The 18,864-nt window shown below is 35.6% G+C and overlaps 1 protein-coding gene across 2 annotated transcripts in view; it reads left to right on the top strand.

The window, feature by feature from the left end:
• The window catches only part of LOC136041104 (phosphatidylinositol 3-kinase regulatory subunit alpha-like), a 271,528-nt gene that overhangs the window by 115,571 nt on the left and 137,093 nt on the right, over positions 1–18,864 (top strand). For both annotated transcript variants that reach the window (XM_065725659.1, XM_065725661.1), the window contains one exon: positions 10,808–10,926. In XM_065725659.1, the coding sequence (XP_065581731.1) occupies positions 10,808–10,926 (119 nt within the window). The remainder of the gene's footprint in view (positions 1–10,807; positions 10,927–18,864) is intronic.

Genomic DNA, 18,864 nt, shown 5'->3' with positions numbered 1-18,864 from the left:
CTGCACAGTGTCATTTTGCGGGAATTTTCTTGTTTAGTTCCTCGAAAAAAAAATTGTTCACCTTAAGGTATAAAAGTCATTTTTGCTTGAATTTAAATTTCTAAAGACGTGAGATATGTCATTCAACTCCGAAAAGTTTTGCCGGGAAATATTAGCCGAACTTTATTCAGTTCAGTTCCTAATGTTCATTATAGATGGCAGGATATATATATTTATCTATTATTAACCAGCTGTTGAAAGGCCCTTATGGTTCGTTCAAGGCATATTGGGTCTCTACATAGTAGGAAACTCGGTGTAAAAAGTTATTTCCTGGTGTATAGTTAAACTTGGTGAATGATTTTTGTGCAGAACATATTTTGTGCAGCGCTCACTGGTACTGTGCACTTGTATGTACGTACATGCGCTGTAATTCTTGGAGTGAATTTTGGGCGAGTGAAACTGCTAGTACTACTACTAGCAACTCACTGTGCACCAAGCCACCTGAGGTCAATACAGCTACGCACGTTCCTCCTCAATCCTAATCTATTCAAAGTCTAAACCTACTTTTCGAGGGGAATGTTTAACATACATATTTTACGTATGGTGTCTAGCTCAGGACTAAAATTTAAAGATCTTGGGGAAAATAGGGCAATCGTTCGTTTTCCAGTGTGAAAAAAAACTTAGATAGTTCATTGATTTCGTCAAAAATTTATTTGGGCCGTAATTTTGGAAAACACTTTTAATGTGAGTGACGTACCAAATACCCTGACTCCCAATATATTGGGTTTATTATTCTCAGCGAATATAATCAAATGAAATTAAAGTTGTTTTGCGAAAGAGATTAAAAGACTTTCGTCTTTTTGACTTATACATGATATACATATATATATTATATATAATGTCTCTATCTCTATTATGATAGAGAAATAATATCGCTATTATTTTAAATGTAGAAAATTGCCACTTTTGGGTGGCACAACCCATGAAGAAAAAATTTTTACCCAGAAGGTTGATAACTTCAAAATTTTTGATTTGCCAACAGTTCAAATAGAATGATGTGGCATCAAATTACACCCAAAATGCCTACATTGAGTCTTTTTCTGTAAGACCTCAAAATCCATTTATTTTGAAAAAAAAATCTCAAATGAGCTTCCTCCCAAGTTTTGTGACAGACCTTTCAGGAGAATTGGGTAGGAACTTTCTGTTTTCCCCTTTGTCTGACCGATTAGGGTATATATATATATATATATATATATATATATATATATATATATATATATATATATATATATATATATATATATATATATATTGAATATATTTTTCCTTCAGCACTAAGATTCTCTTAGTCATATTGGTGTCTTTTTTTTTTAACAAGAAAAAAAGGAATACATCAATGCTACATATGCAAAAACGTAATTCTCCTTGCTGTTCAAAGTAAACGGGTCCAAGTTTCCTGAACGGAGTTCTCGTCAATGTTGATTCTAATGGCCCGTTTTTTTCCATCCAACACCATTTTGGAGGGGTTTCAGTCCATTTTTCGAAATTCCCGTAAATTATTTTCAAATTAAAATTTCTACTGTTAAGACTAGCGGGATTTATTTCGGGCTTGTCATTTCATTTCAAGGAATTTTTGCTTCTAAATTCCCTGAGAATTTTCATCTTGGTTAAGGAATGCTGGTAAAAGAGCTTCTAACGCGTCAGAAAAGGTGAAAATTCTATATGTTGTAAGTAGCAAAACATATAGCAAACAACAATCACAAAAATGTTAGGTTTGGTTTTTCTTCTATATTTTTGATGGTATTTACCAATTATTTCTTGTTGAATAGTGTACGTCTTGTGCTGTCAAGTGTCAAAGTGGCAACACTGACAAGGATTTGATACTGCCCTAACAACTTCAGAATTTTGTAACAACCAAAAAGTTTATCGTGGCTTTCAGGTATTAATAAACCTAAGAGAGGCCAGGGGGTAAAAAGTGTTTTTAGTTTCATGTCCTTGGTACTTTTAAAGAGAGTTAAAAGAGGTGGATAAATATTCAGCTTCGGCTTGACGTATTTTAGAAAATTGTTTGATCAAACTCAGAATTTGAGTCATCGTTCAAAATACTGGAAGCACTTAGAAGATCGAAATGACTATGCTGGGCTTGGAAATCTAAAATTTTTGCTTCAAATCCGCCTCTCAAGTCCTGCGAACTGCCACGGTAATACCTATGGTTTGGGAGAATAAATCATAAAATAACTTAACCCTTTTAAGGAGAGACGCAATGGAAATAAGAATTTTAAATAACTTCATAAATAACCAACCTAATTTGGAATGTAGACCAATTCCAGAAAGTTTCAATTTTGAAGGAATACTAGATCGTAATTTCTGTGGTGTTTTGCAAAAAGAGTGTAAGTCCACTTTTCCTAATTTTATAGGAGAGGGAAATGAAAATAAAAACACGCAATGAAAACACAAATCACAAACCAGAATTTCAGAAGCTTGAAACTTCAAAAACTGATTCCTAGTTAACTTTTCGATCAGAAATCGCCGGAAATGTCAAAATTCCTGATTTTTCTCTTTTTTTTCAGTAGAAGATAAGGGAATGACGTCCTTTTTTTAGTCCTTTTCTACGCCCTTCTTGAACAATTTTTAACTCGCTTTGAATTACTGATGAGTTAATTTTGAAAAGACCAGTCGATAGATCTTTTTGAGCTCTCAAACAACTTAACTAATTTTCTGAAAAAAAGTGGACTTAAGTCCTTTTTGCAAAATGCCAGAGATTTATCGAGAAGGTAGTCTAAGCTACTACTACCATTATATCTGATAAACCAGGAGTTTGTCTCCCTTCCCCTTCCTCCTTTTAAAAGACCAAAAATAAACAAAAAAGTGAACAATTTATTATTTTCAGGAATGTATGAAACTTATTTGAAAAAAAAAACCAACTCTTTTCAACATTTGGCTCCTCTCCCCTGAGAATCTTGACCAACTTAGCATCCTTATAAATTTATTAACTAAATAAATGTTGGAATCTCTACAAGCATGCTGAGGGGTTTCCCCTTTTTTAAAAATTGTACACCAAACGGCACGTGGCACAGGCATCAAAAGTTTATCACGTGTAGTGCGATGTACCACAACTTGGCAGATGTCTCCTGTGTCGGAATAGAAAATTGCCATGCTTCGGGGAATAAGTGTTGTCCTAACATTTACACTAGATGAGGGAAAATGGACTAACGTCTCGATACGTTGTAATAAACAATGTTTATCTCATTTGTGGTGTAAAAAAATGCTTATGGCAATTTAATATTAAGGCGGTTCTTGCTTTCTAATAACTAAAATGTTCATAATAACCTTTCATCCAATAATTTGCTGCAATTAGAAGAAAGGTCAGCAATTAACATTAGGCTATCTCTCACGCAAATGTAGAAACTGCATCTTATGAATTTGTTATGCTTAACAACATGATGGGTGGGGGGATTGAATATAATGTTCTAATATTAATAGGGGTGTCGCAAGGATTTCTCTTGAAGGGCCCAAACCAATTTTTTGGTTGGCGTGAAGAAATGAGTTTATATCGCTTTGAAACGAAAAAATCGTGTTCAGATACATTTTTTCTTGTTTGCGGGGGATGGTTTCCGTCCTCCCTTGTATTTTTTGGTTTTCACTCACTTATTTCCTTATTTTCCTTACCCTTATTATGTTTCCTTTGTTTGGGGGGATGGGTGGTACGTTGGTAGGAAGGGAAGGAGAGGGTTCGCCCCTCCCCCCTAATCTTAAGAATTTTCCTTTGGTCCTATAGTTCCCATATTTTATATAATTTATCTGTTTTGCGTTTACAAATCTTCCTCACTACATACGAAATCTTTTCACTCTTGCCTCCTCTCTAGCTCCGACACTAAAGTTAAAAAATGACTACATTTGAATATTAGAGCCATCCAGAAGCCGAACTTATTCATGTATTCATCCAATAGCTTGTAAGCTAAAAAGCTTGTAAGCATAATCCCTATTAAATCCTGTTTTTGGAAGCTGTTATGTTTTCTGCTTCTGTGCAATTTTCTACGGGGATCTATAGTTCCGTGCAAACAGCATGGGTAACTTATAAACAGGGTCGAAAAAAAAAACATCAGCGTCGCCTACTGTATGGTGTTTCTTGGTCTTTTTTTGTGTAATAGGTAAGACAAGGCTAGTGTAATTGGCAAAATTTGTGTAGCAGTAAGTGTATAATCTCGGTTTCTTAGGAAAAAATAATTGTGATGTTTGAAAAATTGGAGGGAATGTCAAACACTAGACGGCACTGATGATTTTTTCGAAACTAGCGCCAGTTTCTATTCTTATAAGTTGCTCGTACTCTTTTGTTTGGCGGTGACATTTACCGTTTTGTGAGATGAAATTGTGATAGCATCTAAAAAGGTAGTGTTAAATGAGGTGGGATCTGGTTCAGTTTAATTTGTGCTTCATTTCATTATTTAATAAATTGGTAACTATAATGTCCTCAAAGACATTAATCTGTGATCAAAGAAATGATCAAATGCAAATTAGAAAAAATAATATGTTTTCAGGAGGTAATTAAAATAGTATAATAAAATCAGTCATTTATCTTTTTTCAATTTGAAAATGATTAAGGAAACTTTGTCGTTGGGGGAATTTTCAGCGGGAGATAGCTTTTATATGGAAATTTTTCACGAAAGGAACTATCCGTTGGAGGAGGGATTTTCTGGGGAAATACTCCAAGGGTGTTTTCTGGCAGGATTAGGAAAATGATCAAAATTTAAATAAAAAACAATTTTTATTTGTACATGAAAGTAAAGAAAATTTTTCGGGAGAATTGTTCATGGGAACCTTTAAGGGGGAAATTTCAGTGAGAAGGACTTCATCTGGGGAGTTTTACATGGGAAGAATTTTCCTGTTGGGGATTTTATTTTTTTTTTCAACCAAAAGTAAGGAGTAATGTTAAAATTAAATTGGCCAGAAATTATTCCTTATATGAAGGTGGTTGCCTCCTCTTCCCTCAATCCTTTCTTATTTACGCTAAAATTTGACTTTTTGTCCTAATTACGCTAAAGCTATTTTAAAGCACTTAAAGACTTCAGAGTAACGAGCGAAAAATTGAGGAGGGGCAGTCCCCTCATAGACGGAATAATTTTTGTTCGTTTTTAGTTTTAATGTCTCCTTTTACTTTCATTTAAGTTGGAATGTTTTCTTTTACTTAATTTAATATGCATAAAACAAGCCAGTTGCCATTCTATAAACTCCATAATATAGTAATCCATAATATGAAGTGGCTTTACCATAATTTAATGCTATGGTATTAATTTTAACATTGGCGTCGTCTGGCCTTACTTTGCAATGTTCATCATACAGTGTGCATAGCATATGTGTACAATCTTATTGTGTACATAACAGAAACGTACGCAGGATTTTTTTTCGGGGGGGGGGGGATAAAAAACTTATTAGTTTCGTTAGGACTTAGTTTTCAGCATTCACTGTTAGAAGTTGGTTTAAATTTTTAGAAAATTTTATCTTGGTTGTTATGTAATATCGTAATTTTTTTTGTAATATCGTGCTATTTTAGGGACTTTGCCGCGTGTCTGTTGATTTCAATCTTTCTTATTGCAATGATTATTTGATTTTTAACCATAAGTCACGTTTTGTCAGGGTTAAGTCCGTAACGGCCCCGTTCGGGGGTCTTTTTCATTAAAAATTGAAGTCCTGATTTTTCCTAGTTTTTAAACATATATATTGTGTGAGTTTCCAATTTACTGATTCAAACTTACCGTCCTTACAAAAACTTAAAAACACGCATCAAAAATTGTTTATACGTATTTTGCTACGTTTTTACGAGCCAGACAAAAATTTAGGGGGCGGGGGTTCAAACCTGGTTCAAGACAATCAAATTAATATTCACTGACCTTACCTGAAAGAAAAAAGTCATTGGTGATTGTGATTCATAGAATTTCTCAATGTATTCCAAAATTCCAGCAAGAGAATGAACACACGCAGAAAAAAAAAAACAACTTACTAATTAAAATGAGCAAAAACAGCTTACCGTTTGAAATTTTTTTTGCTGTTGTGGTCTGAAATTTGAGCCGTTTTTTTAATGAATATGTATTAAATGGAGTATTTTCTTTTCTCATGGCTAATGACCTCACGGAGAGACGCGTAGACCGGGGTTGTCAAGCACATTTATTGAAAGGATAATTTTTCTTTGAAAATGCATCAGTGGACCAGAACTTATTTAAAGGCTTAATTTACATAGAACATTTATTGAATTATGCTTTCAGATTATATATTATACTTTAATATAATAAAATAATTTTGTCAACTTAAATTAAGGAGTAATGTTAAATCTTCAAACAAACAAATTATTTTTTGCATGAGAGAGACTCCCTCAACCCTCGCGCTTTCCGCTAAAGTCTTATTTCTCATTTAATTTCAACGGGCTTTGTGTTTGATCAGTCTTTAAAAAACGCGATAAAAAGTCAAATTATAGCGTAAAAAATGGGATGAGGAAGGGGCAGTCCTCTCATATCCGGAATAATTTCTGTTCGTTTTCAATTTTAATGCTGTTCCATACTTTCAGCTGGAAAAAGTTTTTGGAACTTACGTGTTATCCAGAACACACTCGAGAAGTTTGCTTTGTTTCATCTGAGTAAACCGGTTTTTCTCTCTTGCATTCGGTTATAATTAGCTTGTTCTTTCGTAAAATAAACTACGATGCAGGTATATTTTAATTAAATATCAAATGTATAGAAGTGGTTAAGTCTTTAATGTAATGCGTTCTGGGCCGGCCTGCTTTCTATAATTCTTTGTTTTAGTTCCCATAATTTAGTTACTAAAGCATTATATTTTATTATATTCACTGTAATTAATCTAACTTCACTTATTGAGTGTGTTCTGGATAATAAGAAAGTACAAAAAACAAAATTAATTTTTGATCGTTTTTAAAGTCATGCCAGGAAACCCCTTCCCTCTCATAAAGTCAACAAAAACAGCAAAAAAAAAACATATAATGAGTTTTATATCCTTGAAATATGATAAAAAAACGTTTATTGTTTTAGTGGATTCACTATTATCTTAATTCGCACCTTTTTTTAGTTTTAGATTTAGGCTCATCTTAATTTACCCTTGTTTGCTAAAAAAACGGTTTGTTTTTTTCCCACTGAATATAAGGCAATATTAAAACTTAAAACAAGTTTTCATTTATGAGAGGGACTGCCCCCTCCTCATTCCTCTGCTCTTAGTGGTAAAGTTTTTAGTACTTTAAAAAAGCTTCTTATTCCATCTGAACGACCCTTGTGTTTCAGGAGCCGTTTTTAAAGAATTGGAACAAAAGGGACTTTTTGGGTCTGTTTTTTCAATTTTTCTCAGGCTTATAGCGTTCATGGATAACATTAAACTAAAAGAATTTTATATATTTTGAATCAGCACTTAACTTTTGGGGGCTGTTTCTCCCTTTTCCGAAGATCAGGCAAATTTTCCAAGGCTCTTAGCTATTGATGGGTAACATTAAACTTTATGAACTTTGTATTTTTGGAATGAGCAGAAAATCCCTATTCTTTGGAAGTACTAATTGTTATAAAATAATTTTTTAGAGTTTCGGTTGCTATCGGGCCGATTCACAGTTCCTTACCACTTGCAATTCGTTACCACGAACTGTTTTACAAGCAAGTAAATACGCGATTGTTCTTTAAAATACAAGCTCTGCAATAAAAGGGAAAGGGCAAAATTTGCACTTCGTGTAATAAAGCTCTGGTAATATTTACGAGCTACTAAGCATTCCAGGAAGCTCAGGTCAAATTTGGTACTTACATGCAAGTCCGTATCCAGGGTGCTTAGGGGGTTGACCCTCCCCCTGACAAGTTTGTATGACTCGTATAGACGCAACGAAAACGGTTATAAACAAATTTTTGTGCGTTTTTTGTGTGACCCCCTCCCCCCCCAAAACAAAATCCTGGGTAGGGTCCTGCTTACATGTTATCCTGACCACGGCCAAGAAGTGAAGTTTGGTTAATCATAATGAAATATACTTAAATATGATGAAATTATAATACTTTAGTAACATTATTATGGAATTTATAAAAAAAATTATAATAAAATTATACCTAATCTAACCGACCAACTCTATATATGAAAATTTTTAATTAAATAAAATTTTTAAAAAATTTTTACTTTTTTTATTTTTTTAAAAAAAATTGTATAAATATTTAATTAAAATATGCTTGCATAGTAAATTATCTCACCTAAGCTAAGCTGAGAGTTCACACAGAAAAACTGGTTTTAAACAGAAATTAAATAAAAAAAAAGTTTTTTAACTGAAAGTAAGGAGCGACATTAAAACTTAAAACGAACAGAAATTACTTCGTATATGAAAGGGGCTGCTTCCTCATCAACGCCCCGCTCTTTACGCTAAATTTTTTTACTGTTTCACAAAGAAGAGTTAAGAGAAAGAGTCAAACAAGATCGAATGATTTTGAGAAAAAAGGAGTGGGGGAGCAAGCCTAGTTGCCCTCCGATTTTTTGCTTATTTAAAAAGGTAACTTATAAATTAGATTACGTAACGAACTTTTGTATTCTCATGTTCTTATTACATATATGAGGGGGTTCAAACCCTCGTCAGTACCTCGCTCTTTACACTAAAGCTTAAATTTTGTCCCAATTCATTAAGAATTACCCCTGAATCACAAAAGCCGTAACATAAATAGTTGAAATTACTAAAAATACTTTAGCGTAAAGAGCGAGGTATTATGAGGAGGTGAGCCCCTCATATGCGTAATAATTTCTGTTCGTTTTAAGTTTTAATGCTGCTCCTTACTCCCAGTTGAAAAAACTTTTTTCATATTTATCTTTTCATTTTTTTTTCAAATAATGCTGGAAAATCCTGCGCTCCCTTCATGGAAATTTTCTTCCCCCATGACAAATTACTCGATGGAAAGTTCCCCCAACATATCCTCCTCTTCTCAAGTCCTCCCCCAACCAACAAGTTTGTAACTTGTAGCCCCGCCCACGGGGACTGTGGGGGAGTGAGTCATCCCCAAAGACATAGTTATAAGGTTTTTCGACTACGTTGAATAAAATGGCTATCTCAGAATTTTGATCCGTTGACTTTGGGAAAATAATTAGCGTGGGAGGGGGCCTAGGTGCCCTCCAATTTTATTGGTCACTTAAAAAGAGCACTAGAACTTTTCATTTCCGTTAGAATGAGCCCTCTCGTAACAGATATGAACGGAGAGGAGGAGAGAAATGCTCCCATTTAAGTCTAAATGTCTAAAAAGTCTAATGTCTAAGTCCAAGCCTAAAAAGTCTAATGTCTAAATGTCTAAAAATGTCTATTTAAGTTTAAAAAGTCTCCTTGTAGCATTCGCCCTCCCTTCATTGTACCTGAGTATCTCCAGGTGGTATTCATAGATAGCCCATGTTGGATTTAAAATAATTTCTTCTTTAATTTTTAAAACATCCCTCTTTACTTTCATGTGAAATAACTTGTTTCCTTTTTTTTTTCGAGTTTGATTTGGTAAGTTTTCCACAGATTTATAACAAGTAAATTGTAGACGGCACTTCATGCGTTCAAGAATGAAACTCGTGGTTGCATGGGTAGGCTATATGACCTTGGTAATTCGCAAACTCGTAATTTTGTAAACTTGGAATATTTCAAATTCGTAAATTTGATGACGTTGTCCCATTATCTTAAATATAATGGTTCTCTCAATTATTTTGAGTCGTGATAAAAACGAACAGTGTTCTTTGAATACGGCCTAGAGTGTCTGTGAGTGTTTAGTGGTGGGATTTCAGGATTCAAAAATTTTCTTCTGGACGAGATTCAGGGAAACCAAACTTATGCCATTTTTTTGCAAATATGTGATGGTTTTCCTGAACTTACAGGTTCCTGCTCATGTGCGGGGTCAGGGGTTGAGTAAACAGTAAACAAAGAAAAACTGTATTTTCTTTTGGCATAGTTGTATGTTAGCCTTCTGGGTTAGCAAAAGTTACGGATTCTTGAGGTATTCATTTAATCATAAGGACAGCTATATACTGCTATAATGTTCTGTTATATATGCCAAGTTAGAAAATTAATTCAAATCATAATGCGAGTTCTTTGATGATTGCAATTAGAGTTTAAGTTCTTTGTTAAGTTTTAATGGACGAAGAAACCTCGATTTTTTACTTTACGTTTTCATGTTAATTTTCTGGGTTAGCAACAGAGGAAATATCTCTTAGTTCAAAGCGCGGCGCTGTGAAATCTCGAATCTCTCGGCAACACTGAATTTAGTTACCAAGTAGACACGGATGGGGAAGGTTCTCTTAGCTGATTAGATTATTAAAGTGTTTTACATTTAAATCATTTATGTGTTTATTGTGGTGTTTGTTATGTATATCACATCTGACGAAGAGGTTGCGTCCACACTGGGCGAGAAAGTGACTGATAAACCGATTCGTATCGAAGTTGGATTAACTGTATCTCTTATCAATGATATGGCATCCGGTTTTTCTCCCGGTTTAGGGTACATTACCCTATCTCCTTCTGGTAAACCCGGTGATGAAAATGACGAAATTTATGCACCAGTGAAATTGACCTCTGATAAAGGGTTGGTGATCATTACTGATCAAGATGGGGGCTTGAATAATTTGGATAATGGTGATTTAGAAAAAAAGTTAAATAAAAAACTGGCTGATGGAGAGAATTATTTACTGAAAGCAAATGAAGTTCGGCCTCGATCTGCCAGTTTAAGTTCAATTTCTCGGCTTAGCAACGCTGGGAACGAGCGGATCATAGCTCCCAGCGATTTAATTTGTGCTTGTAAACCAAGTTGTTGTTGTTTGTGCAGTACTTATGCTTTTTCTTCTTTGGCAGTGTGCCAAGGTTCCTACCACGGAGTCTGTGCATCTCACGCCCAAAATTCTGCCCTTCAGCCTGGTGGCAGTCCCTGTGTTCCCAGTCCTGAGAAAAAGGAAACTGTTTCTAGAGACACGGTAAGTCATCAATCTGGTATTGTTTGATTACTGTGTATATTTTAGGCTACCATTTGTAGGCTAGTTAGGCTGACATGGGTCAGGTAATCCTGCGTGAAGATTCCTCCTGAGAAGAACGTGTACTGGTATAGGGACAAAGTGAACGTACTAGCCTTCTCTCTTCCTTTTTTTAATGCTCTTTCCAAATAGGCCTATAACCAATCCAGTCGCAGCCTATATGATTTCTATCAATGACTTAGAGACAGGGTGAACAAGGGACTCCAGTCCTTTTATCCTCTTTGTAAATATAATAATTGTTTCACTCGGAAATGTAACCCCCCCTCTCCTTAGAAGTCCCTTATATAGACCTAATTAATATATTAGTCCTTTGATTTGCATTTGTCAATGATTGTTTTCTTGTTAAACGGGGGTAAAATTATGACAGTTCACATAACTGACTTACAAATAAAGTGAACATATCACTCGATGCCCTTTTTTATGGTCTTTACGAATATATTAATCTTCTCTACCGCAAATTCAAATTTAAGCACTTTTGAGCTCTAAAAATGACGAATTTTCAATTAAAGTATGAGTTATTGTTCGCTTTCGACAAAATAAGGTAAAATTCTAGTTGATTGACTTTTGGCTATCTCGGGAATGGGCTAGGCTAGGAAAATGAAATTTTCAGGGATCTAAAGGCTTAAGTATGTTCCGGGAAGGTATTTTGAAGTATCCACCTCCGCTCCTTCCCCCTCTAGAGGGCACTGAAATTTCCCTACATGACAGGTCTATACTTATTGAAATTTTGACAAAACAACATTTTACCTTAATTTTAAGTTACCAGTTGCCTTTTCTCTGCCTTTAGTTCTGAAAAATGCAATTCTTGTTATATGAGTAGAATTCTGAGCCATATCAATGTTTTTTTGTTGTTTTTTTTTCAAAATTTAGGAAATGTATTTGCATATCTTTAAAACCTTATAAATTGGGATTGAGCAAAGTTGTGAAGCTGAAAACAATTTTGTTGTACTTCATTCAAGCAGAAGATCTATTTTGCAAGGTTTCACTTTTAAAACACACATATTTTTAAAGGTCATCAAAGGTTAGGGCCCTCTAGAGGGAGGAGGAGTGGAGATGGGTACTTCAAAATACCTTCCCGGGACATACTTTAGCCTTTAGACTCATCCCTAAGTTTCATTTTCCTAGCCTAACCCATTCCCAAGATAGCCAAAAGTCAATCAACTAGAATTTTACCCAAAATAATACTGCATTTTCTCAGTGCTAAGATAGTTTATATTCAGGTTAGGTTAGATCAAAATGTGCTTAAATTTGAATTTGCTGTAGAAGCGATTATTATATTCATAAAGAACATAAAAAAGGCATCTAATGGTATGTTCACTTTATTTGTAAGTCAATAATAGGAACAGCGAAATATTTACCTATTTTCTCCACATTATTGGGGGAGGTGGCAACTGCGCCCCCTCCAAACGTCGCCCCTGATTGCAGATAGCAGTGAAAGCAAACATGATAATATGACAGGCACGTACGCAGATTTTTTTCTGGGGGGGGCCAAAACCTCTGAAACAGCAGATATAAACTGAGGTATAAAAGAGGTTAAAAACAGGTTCGGTCTTTCTTTTTGCAATTGTCTCAGAATTAGAAATGGGTTTGAAATCGAGATATGAGTCTGATAACACCTTCCCAGTAGGAAAATTTAGGCTCTGAGTTTATTCCCAAAAAATCCATTCTCGTAACTCAATTACTTTTGAAGGTAGCAAACAGTCCCAGATCAAGGATTGTACCATCAAAATTGAAAAAAGCCAAAACATTGTGCGAAGAATAAAAAAAGCCTTGTTTCGTTAATTCGTTGATGATGCAGACATTTTTTTAATCAAAAATCGCGTCAAAATTTATCTGCTTCAATGGCTACACATTTATCTTGGAATCATCAGTCATTCAGTTATTTCTTCTCGATAAAAGAAACTGTGATGTAGGAATTTCGAAACGCATAAATAATACAACTTTCAAATGCTTAAACCTCTGGAAATACCTGCCCCCAGATAATGAATGGAAAAGTTTCCGAATATGTTTTGATCCTAGATCAGTAAGTTTATTTTGTAAAGGAAAACATCCAGTCGCCTTCAGATTGATCATTCATTTAGATAAAAGTGGGTTTGAAACCATTCTTGTTGATTGAACTGAAAAACAAGTTTTTTTTTTCAATTGAAAGTAAGGAGCCACATTTAAACTTAAAACAAACAAAAAATATTCCGTATATGAGGAGGGCTGTCCCTTCCTCAACTATTGCTCTTTACGCTAAAGTTTGACTTTATACCCCAATCCTAAAAAAAACTCGAAAAAAAATTGCCGTTTAATTGGCATAATAAGCTTTTTTAAATACTAAAAATCTTTCTTATAAAAAGTGAGGGATTGAGGAGGAAGCGACCCCTCTAATATACGGAAAAATTTATGTTTATCTTCAGTTTTCGTTTTGATCCTTTCTTCAGTCGAAAAAACGCGTTTTTTCAACTTAAAGTAATTAGCAACATCAAAACTTAAAATAAGCAGAAATTATTACGCATATTAGGGGAGTTCCCCCCTCCTCTGAAATTCACTCTTCACTCTAAGGTTCTCTAGTATTTAAAAAAACAAGAGCTAAGAGCTCATATGGCACTTGTGACGAGGCGAGAAGAGCTAAGAGCCAAGAGATCATATGGTATGAGCTCTAACAAAATTCTATGAATCAATAGATTGATTTAAAAAGGAAAATAAGAGGCTTAATGCCGGTCAGGATTTAAAATGAGAGCTCTGAGTCACGATGTCCTTCTAAATATCAAAATTCATTAAGATCCGATCACCCACTCGTAAGTAAATTTTCCTCTCCCTTTAGCCCCCCAGATGGTCGAATCTGGGAAAACGACTTTATCAAGTCAGATTGTGCAGCTCCCTGACACGCCTATCAATTTTCATCGTCCTAGCATGTCCAGAAGCACCAAACTCGCCAAATCACTGAACCCATCCCCCCAACTCCCCCAAAGAGAGCGAATCCAGTACGATTCTGTCAATCACTTATCAAGGACATTTGTTTATTCTATCCACCAAGCTTCATCCCGATTCCTACACCCCAAGTGTTTTTCCAAGATTTCCCCCTCCAACTCCCCCCAATGTCAAACGATCTGGTCGGGATTTGAAATAAGAGCTCTGAGACATGAATTCTTTCTAAAAATCAAATTTCATTAAGATCCGATCATATATTCGTAAGATAAAAATACCCCAATTTTCACGTTTTCCAAGAATTCCGGTTTCCCCCTCCAACTCCCCCCAACGTCAAAGGATCTGGTCGGAATTTAAATAAGAACTTAAGCACAAGATCCGTCTAAATATCAAATATCATTAAGATCTGGTCGCCCTTTCGTAAGTTACAAATACCTCAATTTTCAAAATTACCCCCCTCCAATTCCACCAAAGAGAGCAGATCCGGTCCGATTATGTCAGTCACGTATCTTAGACAGGTTTTTATTCTTCCCATCCAGTTTCATCCTGATCTCACCGCTTTAAGTAATTTCTAAGATTTCCGCCCCCCCCCCCAACTGCCCCCCCAATTACGCTTGATCCGGTTGAGATTTAAAATAAGACATCTGAGTTACGAGGTCCTTCTAAATATGAAGTTTCATGAAGATCCGATCACTCCTTCGTAAGTTAAAAATACGTCATTTTTTCTTATTTTTCAGAATTAACCCCCCCCCCCCCACCAATAGATCGGATCCGTTCCGATTATGCCAGTCATGTATCTGGGACTTGTGCTTATTTTTTCCATCAAGTTTCATCCCGATCCCTCCACTCTAAGTGTTTTCCAAGATTTTAGGTCCACCCCCCTCCAACTCCCCCCAATGTCATCAGATCCGGTCGGGATTTAAAATAAGAGCTCTGAGACACAATATCATTCCAAACATCAAATTTCATTAAGATCCCATCACCCATTCATAAGTTAAAAATACTTCATTTTTTCTATTTTTTCGAATTAACCGCCCCCCCTCCCCCCAGATGGTCAAATTGGGAAAACGACTATTTCTAATTTAATCTGGTCCCGTCCCTGATATGCCTGCCAAATTTCATCGTCCTAGCTTACCTGGAAGTGCCTAAAGTAGCAAAACCGGGACCGACAGACAGACCGACAGAATTGGCGATTCCTATATGTCACTTGGTTAATACCAAGTGCAATAAAAACCGCTTCTTATTGTTCTATTTAAACGGTCTTTGTCTTCCAGGAGTGATTCTTAAAAAATAGGGACAAAAATTCAAACTTTAGTATAAAGAATTAGTTATTGAGGAGGGGAAACTCCCCATATATGTAATAATTTCTATTCTTTTTAAGTTTTGAAGTTGCTCCTTACTTTCAGTTGAAAATACGTTTTTGTCTGATCTTTCTTTAATAATGCCGGGAAATCCAGCTCCACATCCATGGAAAATTCCTTCCCCCTTGGAAAGTCTCTCTATGGGAAGTTACTACCACGTAAAATACCCCCTCCCCCGGCAGGAAAATTTCTTGCAGACGATTCCAGCGGAAAATTTTGATCACACTTTCATTTGAAAAGAATTTAATTTCTAATAGTTTTGTTTTAATCATGCCGGAAATCCCCCTCCGTGGAAAATTTTGAATATTTTACTTGTCTTTTCCGCCAATTCGATTACTATTGGACGAGTCGCTTCCTTACTAACACTACGTTATCACAAACTGTTTGATTCAAAACCTTTTTAATCCGCTAGTGGAGCAGCGGATTCTGTGGTAAGCACATTCTGTGGTAAGCACAACACTTGACTGGATAGAGAATTTAAAGTGCTGAAACCCTATAGGCAAGTGTATTCTCCTGAAAAGCCCTTGTGTTGGGTTGTTGCCTCTGAATTATTTGTCTTTACTGTTTTTATTGTTTGGTAAATGACGACTTATACTTATTGACGACATGACTGCCGGCCTATGGATTATTCTTTATGGTTGATTGTGTATGGCTATGCTGTTTGACCTATGTAATTGTATGGATGAGTAGGGTTAAGGCCTCATTCAAGTGCTGGTCTATATTAATCACTAATTTAAGAAAATAGTCTTCCTTATCTCCTTCTGTCTCCTTTCTTTTTTTCTTTTTTTCTTTTTTTTATGTGTTTGTGCTGTTGCATTGGTGATTTCTCTTTTCGTTATATATATATAATGAAAACAGAAATCACCAGTGCAACAGCACAAAAAAAGACAGAAGGAGAAAAGGAAGACTGTTTTCCTACATTAGTGATTAATATAGATCAGCACTTGAATGAGGCCTTAACCCTACTCATCCACTCATCCATACAATCACATAGGTCAAACAACATAGCCATACACAATCAACCATAAAGAATAATCCATGGACAGGCAGTCGTGTCGTCAGTAAGTATACGTCGTCTTTTACCAAACATTAAAAAAAAAATATAAAAAGACAAATAATTCAGAGGCAACAGCACAAGGGCTCATCAGGAGAATACAAACTTGCCTATAGGGTTTCGGCACTTTAAATTCTCTACCCAGGAAAGTGGCGTTTTGCTTAGTTCTTATTCGTGCTTAGATTTTTTTGGCTACCTAATAATAATTTCTTATTTATTAACAGGGCAGTATCTAGGGTTTTAACCTGCCCCCCCCCCACAAAAAAGCGATTCGTAAAAAAAAGTATCAGAAGTATATATAAACGAATTTTTGTGCGCCTAAACCTCGGTAATGAAGAATTTTGTGTAACACCCCCTTTGAACGAAATCTTGGATATGGTCCCATTTTCTACTTTAAGACATCCCATTCAGGAAATGAACGTGAGTAGGTTGGGGGCTTCAGAATCATTTCCATTCAGGGGCCAGTGCCCAGTCTTTAAGTTCTTGTGCTGTTAATGTAATTTACTTGTTTTTCGCTTTATTTCAAATTTGCACTCTCATCCCTCCGCAAGTAAATTTCTACATAGGTTCTTGATCGCCCTTTTACTTTGCATCTTCAAATATCCCCCTTTCATGTTTTTCATTTCTCTTTGTCTAGCCTTAAAGGTGAATAACTGCTTCGAGCATGCCTGTGTCCACGAAAGAATTTTCCAAGATTCATCAAAGCCTCTTTACGCAGAAATCTACTCCTCATCAAAAAAAGTTGAGATATCCGAGTCTTGAAGACCCTTAGAAATTGTTTTTTTATCCACGCTGAGGATATTCTCAAAGCCAAAGACACGAGTCGCTTAAAAAGACAGCTTTTACGATAGAAGTACGAAACCCAATAACAAAAATTTGATTTCGCCGAAAAAAATTCGCCGACATTAAGTGTCGTGTGTCCAACTTCATTTGTAAAAAGTGGCGTTGTTGCCCCAAAGTAAATTTCAGTTGCACAGCATAGAACTGCATCCAAGCAGGCACTTGCGCGTGTAAACTCCGGGCCCATTAATCCTGGAATTTTAATGTTTACGATTCTCTGCGTAATTTCTTTTGTTTTTGTATAGTTCGTCTATTTTTTTTGGAGGTTGTTTTCCCCTCCTCAACCTTTCCCCGAATTAAGTTCCTGCGCTCGTTCTGGGGTCCAGATCTCTCAAAACTAGGAAATAATAATCGTCTGCTTTAAGGTAAGGAGATCATCTTTGATTGATGATATACTACACTAATATGGAAGGAAAATACAAATAATGTTCAGAATTTGCAGTGGTAGCAAAAGTAAACTGTGAGACTAATAGACTTCATGGCGCCTCGCAAAACAACTCGAATTAGTCTACAGCGATAAAAACTGTAGTTATGGATTTATGGTTGAAGACCTCAAAATATAAACAAGCTTGCCTTCACCATCTCCTTTCAAAGTGTTATTCGTTCTAAAAAAAAAAAAAAAAAAAAAAAATAAAATAAAAAATAATAATAATAAAGACAGCAAACTTGTAGATGAGTAGGCTAAATCATATTAGGCAATTGCAGAGATTAATTATTTTTGGTTAAATATTAAAAAAAAATTAGTTTGTTCTTAAGCTTAAATTAAATGTGATGTTTGTAGAATGGCTAATATGCCTATGGGAGTGAGTCCAAAAAGTGAATTTTGGCAGGTGTCTTGCAAAGTAAGGACAGGTTATTGAATACATCCATAGGCTAGTAGTAAGCAGTTCCTGCTTAAATATTGAAGAAAAGGAACGATTGTAGTGGTACAACCAAGCTACTTATACAACGCACTTACGCAAGGGAGTAGGGGAGAATCCATGTAAGATTGATATAACAGAACACTCATGGTTGAATCAGAAGTCAGAGGCCTAGTATGCCCATTTTCACTGGGAAGACTCTTTACTCGGAAAAAAGTCAGATGAGCCCTTGAGTCCAGACTCGATTCGAATTCAGGTCTGAAATTCTCCAGTTCCAGTGTCCTGTCCTGTTAATACAATTCAGTGCACAAAGGTTGTGCACATGTAGGTTTGTGCTCGAAGAAACCTAATTCCCAATTTGGCCCTGGTCCAGGTCTGTCAAAAAAGCAGATAACTGATACATTAGGAGGAAATTATTATGCGGGGGCTCCCATGGCGTCAATAAAGTTAATAAAGCTGTCAACAAAGTCGATAAACCACTTTCCTCACATAACTTTGTTGAATTTATTGCTGTCTGAAAAAATTTGAGCTTTTTTCAGCTTCTTCAAGAAAGTCTGCGAAGTTCAGCCAATAGCAGAAGTCTCGTGGATGATTTTAAGTAAACCACACACAAATAAGTGTAAATATTTAATAGTTTATACCTGTTTAAATATTTTGCTCAGTAAAAGAATAAGGGTTAGACAAAAGAAAAAAAATCATCTAAGCCTTACTTATTAAAAGGGAAAAAATGCTTAAGAAGCTAGTTTCTTCAGCTCACATTAGAACATTAGAAGCCCTAAATTAGAACAGTGAGGCTTGGGGAGAGTGGCGCTGGATATCCCCCGAGTGCTTGTGTGAGGCAAGACACACTCTA

The sequence above is a fragment of the Artemia franciscana genome, chromosome 21, assembly GCF_032884065.1.
Source record: "Artemia franciscana chromosome 21, ASM3288406v1, whole genome shotgun sequence".
NCBI lineage: Eukaryota > Metazoa > Arthropoda > Branchiopoda > Anostraca > Artemiidae > Artemia > Artemia franciscana.
This window is presented reverse-complemented; position numbering and strand designations above follow the sequence as displayed.